General features: G+C 41.1%; 1 protein-coding gene across 1 annotated transcript; it reads right to left on the bottom strand.

Moving 5' to 3' along the window:
- Window positions 1-4992: 4992 nt before the first annotated feature.
- On the bottom strand, window positions 4993-8104 carry LOC137875984 (P2Y purinoceptor 4-like). The gene is made up of 2 exons (XM_068715509.1): window positions 7860-8104; window positions 4993-7107 (listed from the first exon to the last, which is right to left on the bottom strand). Exon 2 carries the CDS (start codon window positions 7070-7072, stop codon window positions 6002-6004), a length of 1071 nt encoding a protein of 356 aa, XP_068571610.1. The 5' UTR covers window positions 7073-7107; window positions 7860-8104; the 3' UTR covers window positions 4993-6001.
- Between the last annotated feature and the right edge of the window lie 908 nt (window positions 8105-9012).

The raw sequence follows: 9012 nt of genomic DNA, 5'->3' as shown, positions 1-9012 counted from the left end.
TCGTCTCTGCCTTATAATTTGACAAACAACAGAAGGAAAAAAAAAAAAAAAAAAAAAGCAGAAAAAAATGTTCAAGGCTCAACAAATGCATCACTTTAGGCCGAGGTGTGGGTGTATCTCACAATCAATACCAAATGTATTTAAGTTTAGATGTACCGACAGAAATATGTCCTCACAATCAAACGCAAATATTTCTATACTTGAGTTTACATTTTATATTTTGATGATGGAATGTTTTGTATTTTCCTTGACTCTGTTTAAGTAGTTGACATGTGAGATTATAATCATTCAGTTTTCTCTTGGAAAACCTGTATTCATCCTCTCAGATGAAATAGCTCTAAAACAAGAGGGCTTAAACCGTCCAAAATATGTTTATGTCCTCAATAAATCAGCTGCAATTGCTTTACGTTTTTGGATTTTTGGTAGTATGAAAACTGTAATCTGATGGAAAGCTTTTTAAAAGTATACTGCAGCATAAGACATGGCTACTCTGTCATTTAATAATGATGGATGCATGGAGCTGACTTCTCTCAGCAGTCTGAAACGCGCTGCTCACAGACAGGTTGTTTTTTTCTATAGTCTATTTCGATAAGAATACAAAAAAAAAACCAAAGAAAAACGTGCTTCTCATGCCGTGAATCCGGTCATTGATTGCACTCGCTATCCACAGCGTCCTTGAGCACAGACATGTTCACTGCCCGAGGACATCAAGTGTCTTGTTCAGTGGTGATGTCTGCAAGCTGGTCGATTAGGGGAAGAAGAAAAAAAAAAAGTATTGTAACTAACTCAAGTAAAGCTGGAGAATAGACGCACACAGATCTAAATAAGCACGTCAAATCTTTCTCGTTTTATCGAAACGTCTGCAACTGGTTGAGATGTTTTACAGGACGAACAGAATCTATCCCATGGTGCATTATTTTGGTATTTTTAAATGTGATCATTTTGACGTGGTTATTTGGGTTCATTAAAATAGAGGGATTTATTCAGCTAATATAAAATTAATAAGTATATTAAATTATTTATGTTTATATTTTTTATGTGGTTTTCGATAAGTTGTTGTCTGGGGCAATAATAGTAAAATAATTGTAAACGCATTAATACTACTGCTTTGTCACAATTAAAGCGACAGGGCTCCGTTACATTTACTAATTAAGATCAAATATCTCCGTCCTAAAATTAAAAAAATGAATGTGTACCTCATTAACGGGTCTCAGTGTCAGTGTAAACGACAGACTCGGCCATTTATTGCTTCATATGCGTTTTCCCTAAACGCCAACACATTTAGTACACTAACACGTCAGTCATAGCCAGGGCGATTTACCCTTGTTGCTGTCTTACAGGCGTCGAGAGGGGCTATGGTGACATATAACCCGGACTTGTTCTACACAATCTTAAAACCTAATAAAATGAAGCATTACAGTAAAATAATAGTAGTTATTAAAAATCCTGCTGGATAACATATTGCACCAAACGAAAAGCACATATTTGTATTTTGTATTTATTTATTTTATACACTATATTCATCCCGGAAGGGGACATTTTTCTCTGCATTTGACCCATCCCTGTGGGAGCATGGGCTGCCCATGACAGGCGCCCGGGGAGCAGTTAGGGGTTCAGTGTCTTGCTCAGGGACACTTCGACAGCATTTGTTATTAAAGTGAAGTTCATCTGCAATGTTTCACTTTTCAATATTTGATAATTAGGTCAGTGAGTAAATAAACTATTTCCCAGTATCTTAAAGCATTGAGTAGTTTCAAGGGAACGTCGTTTCTCCAGATTCATAAAGCAATGTTTCTAATCAGACCACACAACGCACACACTTGTGCTCACACAGTCACCAACATATCCTGGCAGCGTGACGTCATCATTTCAATTATTTAGATGAATATTTGTGACTTCATGAAACTATCCCACCTAAAGGGCAACCAGACACATACACGTGACGGACGAGACGAAGATTTCTAAATCACAAAATATTACAGCGGTCAGGAGTCAAAGAAACATCAAGCGACTGCAGAAAATCAGCCTAATGGCGACGCGTCTTCAGTTTACCCGAGTGGTTATTAAACTGTTTCAGCAGAGGGAGATTTTTCAGAACTTAGAGAGAGGGGACATGTGGCTCAGCATTCAGCGTGACACAAAAACATGAAAAATCACTAAAAGATGTAATTTAGCTCAATTCTATTAAATCTAATTCAAATCCTCTTTTCATCCTTCAAGGATAATTTCAAGACCACCAAACTTTCATCATAAGGGCAGAAAAGCAGGTCAACAATAGAAACTGAGAGGAAGCAATTTGCCCAGAGAGATCATTTCATCAACTCGTTTGCACAATGCACCGAACAGATCACATGGGTTATTCTGTAAGTAACAAACAAACAAAATACTTTGCAATAACAGGATTTCTCTGCTTTTCTATGTATTTTAATTAGGTTCGCCCTCCACTTTGACCCTCTTCTGCACTGTGTTGACACCTGCTCTGCAAAGGGATCTTGCAAAGACACATCCTGCTTGGTGTCACCGAGGAGACCGAGCCCAGAAGCTCGCTGCAGATATGATCACACACAAAAAATAAAAGTGTCTTTACGTGAACGTTTGCATCCGCCAGAGTTGAAACCAAAAGCAGGTCGTCAGCCTCTGCTGCAGGTTTGTGTTTCCAGGCTGAGGTTATAATGTGAAACGCTCGCTTGAGAACGTTTTCTCGGCAGCTTAGCAGGTTTAATGTCATGACCACATCACCGTGTTTGTGGCGTTAATGTGTGTCACCTTCTTCTGGCCTCGTTATTTGTCTGTTAGACAGCGCTGAGGGCCGAAATGCCCACAGAGCACCGTGCACACACGAAAATGTGATTTCTTTCAAAAAATGACGAGAAGTTTACCTGCAACAACTTTTCTAACTTCTTCACCTGGGTCGTTGAGCTCCATGGTCTGCTGCTGAGTGCAACTTCCTGTCAACGTGTCACCACAGGGGGGCGCTCATAAGCTTACATCACGGGAGGGAATGACCTGCATCACCACACAGTGAAACTGAGGTCAAATGTTGAGAAGAGCACACAGAGCTGACTTCTTAGCAAACAGTTTGAAACCTTGGATTTTTTTTTCCATTATTGACAATTATATCACGTTTCGTATTAGCAACTTAATGTCACCTTTATCAGTTTCTCTCGTACATGCGGAGAGATGTGGTGGACCGTAGAGAGACTGTTTGTAGGCCTGCTGGTGAGAGTTAACATAGAAAGAGTCTGAGAAGTGACTAGCAGTGCTGATTATCTGTTTGTGACCAATTATGGTTGTATATTATAGACAATGGAGAAATATTTCAAACCAATTGTCATTTAGACTATAATTATTATCATTATTACAACATTATTATTATAAGCCATAAGATCACTACTAAGTCAGCGCTCAGCTTCAATCACTGACATTAAAAAAAAACACAAACCAAGACATAAATCTAGGTGTAGTTATGGATTGAACAGCCATATCAAGACAATTACAAAAGCAGCCTACTATCACCTGAAGAATATATCAAGGATTAGAGGATTTATGGATTTATCTTCAGTAGACTCGACTACTGTAACGGTGTGTTTACAGGTCTCTGTGAAAAGTCAATCAGAAAGCTGCAGCTTGAGTCCTCACTAAGACCAAGAAAGTGGATCACATTACTCCAGTTCTGAGGTATTTGCACTGGCTTCCTGTCCAACAAAGAATTGACTTTAAAATCCTGCTGTTGGTTTATAAAGCACTGAATGGTTCAGGGCCAAAATACATCTGTGATCTGCTGCTACCCTATGAACCATCCCGACCACTTAGGTCGTCTGGGACCGGTCTACTTTCTGTTCCCAGAGTCAGAGCTAAACATGGAGAAGCAGAGTTCAGTTCTTCTGCTCCACATATCTGGAACAAAGTCCCAGAAAGCTGCAGGTCTGCAGAGACCCTCAGCTCCTCTAAATCAAGACTGAAGACTTTTTATGTTTTCTGCTGCCTTTAATTGAACCAGATTCAAGGATATTAATCAATTTCCTACATTTTACTACTACTGTATTTTATTTCTTAAACTGTACTGCAACTATCATTCTATTTTTTAGCTTTTTAGTGTTTTAATGAGTTTTTAATGTTTCAATCAATGTTCTTAATTGTTTTTAAATCTCCTTTTCTTTTGCCTTATGGTTTGATGTTTTTAATGGTTTTGTGTGAAGCACTTTGAATTACCTTGTTGTTGAAATGTGCTATACAAATAAACTTGCCTTGCCTTACTGGGTACCACTGCACTACTGTTATTATTCTATTGGACATCTTACATGAATATGCTATATCTCTTTATTGATAGCTTTAATGACATGAAGTTTAGCCTCTTCAAACAACTTTCCCATGGGTTGGTCATAACTTGTGTGTTAAATTCCTGTCAGAACCCCCGACGTTTCCAAAAGATACCACATGAGGCAGGCCATTTGTTTGGATTATGTGATTAAAAGGATGCATATAGATTTACATGGACATTTTAGACCTATTCATAAAAAATGTGGAGTTTTAGCCGTGAATAAGCAAGCATCACGTAGCTGCAAAGAAGCACTGGAATGAGCTAATATCACTTGTACATTAGATCTTGTCACACATTGTGGAAGTACTGAAGCTTTTTTTCATTTTAAAGTGACTTCAGTGAAAATGATCGTGTTTGAGGCTCTGCTATTTATCTTATCTTATCTCTTTATCTTTCATCCACTGAAAAATATTGTTGTTATTGATGTGTTAGTCACACACTCTGCTTTCACATCCAAATCACTCCATCTATTCAGATCACAGCAAGTGGAGCTAGTTTCAGTGTGGCTGAACAAGTGTTGTGCAGTTTACACAAATGACAGAATTTCATTACTTGACATCGCTCTTTTCATGCGGCTGAGTTGACTAAGCAATTGGAGCTTAATGATATCGTGGCTGGATTTTTCACATTGCATAATCGGCTGATAATACGTAACAGACAGTAAACACCAGTTACTCATGATGTAAAACTTTATGACACATACCAAACAGTATTTACAAAAACATCTTCAAAGATAGCGCTCGTACTCAATAACACCAGAACCACATGACCCACAGAGCTTTATCTGCTCCAGCATTGGAGGGGGGAGGGACAAGTGCTCTGTAGCATTTAGTAAAACTTTCCAACACTGCTTTCACATCCTGGAAAAAACATCAAGGAGTTCAACCTAAATTGCTGTTAGAAAAAGGGGCTTTAAATTCCAAGTATCAATCCCAAAGGTAAAAGGGTAAAAAGAAAAAATCCCCGATCCCACTACTGAGGCGTGGGTGGTTTGAAAATATCCCTCTTTTCCAGAGCAGCCTCTTTGCTTCTCTCCACGGTTGAGCAAACGACAGCTGTGAAAGTTGAAGGACAAAAACAGCTGGGATCCGGAGCTGCACTGGCTGTAGCTGCGGACATTGTTGATACAACAGGAAGGATTGCCTCATAATTACCTCATTTCTGACACAATAGCGAGGCAGTTTGTCATCTTTGATTGGATATGAACTTGAATATTTGGATCAATGAGTGTCTGATCGATGACAACAATCCACTGACTAAATATTCTATGAATTACTTCAATGCACCTTCGACCGCCTTGCGTCAAACTCTTTTACCCAGGTGTCTCAGATTCTGTTCCAACAATTTGAAAGCCAAACAATTCTTCTGCATTGATCGCAAAGAAGAACAGAGTACAGTAGCTTAAAGTTTCTCTTTCGACTTGAGTTTGGTGTAATTGGGAATTGAAAACATCTATATGCATTACAGAAGTTTGATGGAGTGAAGGCATCTACTGTGAGTGAATGCTACAGTACACTGATTCTCTGCCAAACCTGCTGTCAGTGCAAAAAAATATAATAAACCAGGTGCTTCTGAATGTGCTATTAGAAATGATAGCCTGGAGCTGACATATTTAATACATCTTCATTACTGTAGCATTCTGCAATATATTTCCTGCTGTCTCTGAAAATCTTCATTGGCTTAAAGGGCTGGGTTCTTATAGATCAGCGCGATGCCATGGTTGTTGCTCAGCTGTGTTTGCGCCTGTTCAGGTGGTTGGCTGCTTGTCGTCTGTCTGTTTCCCTTCAGAGCAGACATCATTTTGGACCGGTAGTGATCCCCAGCCAGGAAATACAGAATTGGGTCAATACAGCTGTTGATGCTCGCCAGCGGCCTGGTGATCTTGTAAGTAAAGTTGACAATGTTGAGGAATTCACATTTAAGGCGTAACACACGGGCGGTGTAGTAGAGCGTCCGAGTGACGTGAAATGGGACGAAGCTCACCGCAAACACCACCAACACCACGACGATGAGCTTGATGGACTTCTGACGCGAGGCGGCGCCCTGCTGGCTGGAAGATAAGCCCCGTCTGGGTCGGCACAGGGTCCGCGCCATCAAGCAGTAGCACGCCACAATGACCAGGAACGGGATGCCAAACAGGAGCACCATGACGACAGAGCTGTAGTCCACGTACTCCTTGAAGGCCTCCTGGCTGGTTGTGTCGTGGCACAGGGTGTCATTGTCCCTCCTGGAGGTGGTGACGAAGATGAGGTTGGGCACCAGGCACACGCTCACCACGGCCCACACCATGCCGCACACCAGGTGGGCATGGCGGGACTTCACCTTGGTCAGCGCCTTGATCGGGTGGCAGATGCCCAGATAGCGGTGCACACTGATGCAGGTGAGAAAGAGGATGCTGCAGTAGAGGTTGGCATAGAAGAGGAAACGCACTATTTTGCAGGCGGCCACTCCAAAAGGCCAGTGACTGCGGTTGGCGTAGTAGTAGATGAGGGTGGGCAGGGAGAGCACGTACAGGAAGTCGGACAGGGCGAGGTGGAACATGAAGACCGTGCTGGGGTTCCACGGACGCATCTTCAAGAACAACCACAGAGCTGTGGCGTTGAGCACCAGGCCGACCACAAACACCAGACTGTACGACAAGGGTAGCAGGATGTATTTGAACTCCTCGTCAAAGCGACAGCTAGAGTTGAAGACGGTGATGTACGTCGTCGACTGGTTGTGCTCGTCGGGGCTGCTGATGACCGGTTCCATAGTGATGCAACTTTCAAGCCAGCAGGTGACCGAACCTTTGAAGGAGGAACAAACACGGAGATATGAACCCTTTTAACACACTTAGATTTACTAAAACTAAAAATATTAGTGGATTAACTGATGAGTCAATTGACAGAAATGAATCTGCAATAACACACAAATATAATTGCTGCTTCTCTCTGTTTTATATGATTATAAACTGAATCTCTTTGGGTTTCGGACTGCTGGTTGGACGACTAATAATGTCACCATGGGCTCTCTGTTGAAAGCCATTTTTCACTTTTTCATTAAGAGTCACACATTTTGTTTTCGTAGTCTGTGTTTAACAGTGGTGGAATGAGAAGTAAAAGTAGTGCCACAGTGTAAAAATGTATTATACTACTATCAGAAATATATACTTAAAAGTATCAAAAAGTAAAACTAGTCACTGCAGAAAGAACCCTTTCAGACTGCTATATGAATACTATATACACTATATTATTGGGTTATTATTATTATAGATGCATGTAAGCTGTAGGTGCTCAAGGTGGAGCTATTTTAACTGCAATAGTAACTGTTGTAATAATGCTTCATTTAAGTAACTATGCATTACATAGCTTTAAAAGGAATGTGGTGCAGTAGAAAGTTGGCTAAACTGTTTCACTCTGATGTATGGAGGAGTTGAGGTATAAAGTGGAAATAAGCAATAACACTTTGCACCACTGTTGGTTTCCACACATGTTAAACATCGTTGTCGTCGCTCACACGAACATAAAAGCAGAGTTATCGGGACACTGCGTCTACTCACCAGAAAAACCGAATCCGAAAAACAGCGTTGATGAGCGGCTCTTGATCCCCGTCGTCACCGAGAAAGTCGTCTTAACTTTTTGCAGCCGAGATCCGGTTGCTGCTCCGCTCACTCCAGCCGGCGCACATTAGATACGCACAACAAAGTTATTTTGCAGTGAGCGTCGAGTGGTTGGAGTCCATGGCAGCGCGCGGCAGAGACAGTCAGCACTGAGCGCAGGAGAACACGGAGAGCTTCCTACACCGGAGGACTGAAATGGGAAGTCTCACTGCTGAGTGGACAAAACTGCCGCCCCATAAAACAATCCTCAGAGTGTAAGTCACTTTGGTGAACCACGTGAAACTGCTACCAGAGCTCATTAACACCGAGCACAGAGATGTGCTCATTACAATAATGCAATACTATGGAATAAGTCATACAACACATAATACTTGATACAATGAAGAACCAGCTCTCTAACACTGACTAACTATGAGGGGAATACTGATATATGTATCCATTTTTATTATATATGGTTATATATTTATATTAAGTAATATATGTGAGTATGTGTTCCACCATTGGTATTATGTGTCTCATTGAATCTGACAACCTCGACAGCTTCTGGAAGATCATAAGAAGCTTACGGCATCCTCTCCCTTTAAGTGAACATGGTCCAATAGTTCAATGGCTTTTTTTCTGCACCGTGGGAGAAAGAAACACCAGCTTTGTTGTATAATCTGGAGTCTGCCAAAGGATGTGCGGTGTCAGCACTATTGTTCAAGCTAGACTGGCCAAGGCAAGAAGATTTGATGGACCCTCTGTTGGACCACTGAAGACCTTGATCTCCTCTCACATATATGTACACGCATTTGCAAGAAAAGAAAAAAAAAAAAGGACAGGTGATTAAGGACAGTAAAACCAGAGTCATGCCCATCAGTGCACCAACAGCAGAATGCTGGAAAAAAAAAACAGGACAGGACACTCAAACTAACCACCTTTCAAACATTATGCATAAGTAGGATCTGGCCAAAGCCCATCTACTGTAATAACCTCCTAAAACTCACCCAGTGAAATATGGTGAATGATAAATTAACTGTATTTATACAACGCTTTTCTGATCTCACCGACCTCTCAGTGTGATCGGTAAGACACCAAAAGTGTGCTTTACCAC

Source organism: Cebidichthys violaceus, unplaced genomic scaffold, assembly GCF_023349555.1.
Source record: "Cebidichthys violaceus isolate CVI_PGR_0920_01 unplaced genomic scaffold, fCebVio1.0.p SCAF_2, whole genome shotgun sequence".
In the NCBI taxonomy this organism is placed as follows: domain Eukaryota; kingdom Metazoa; phylum Chordata; class Actinopteri; order Perciformes; family Stichaeidae; genus Cebidichthys; species Cebidichthys violaceus.
Note: the sequence above shows the minus strand (reverse complement) of the source record. Positions and strands in the feature narration are given on the sequence as shown.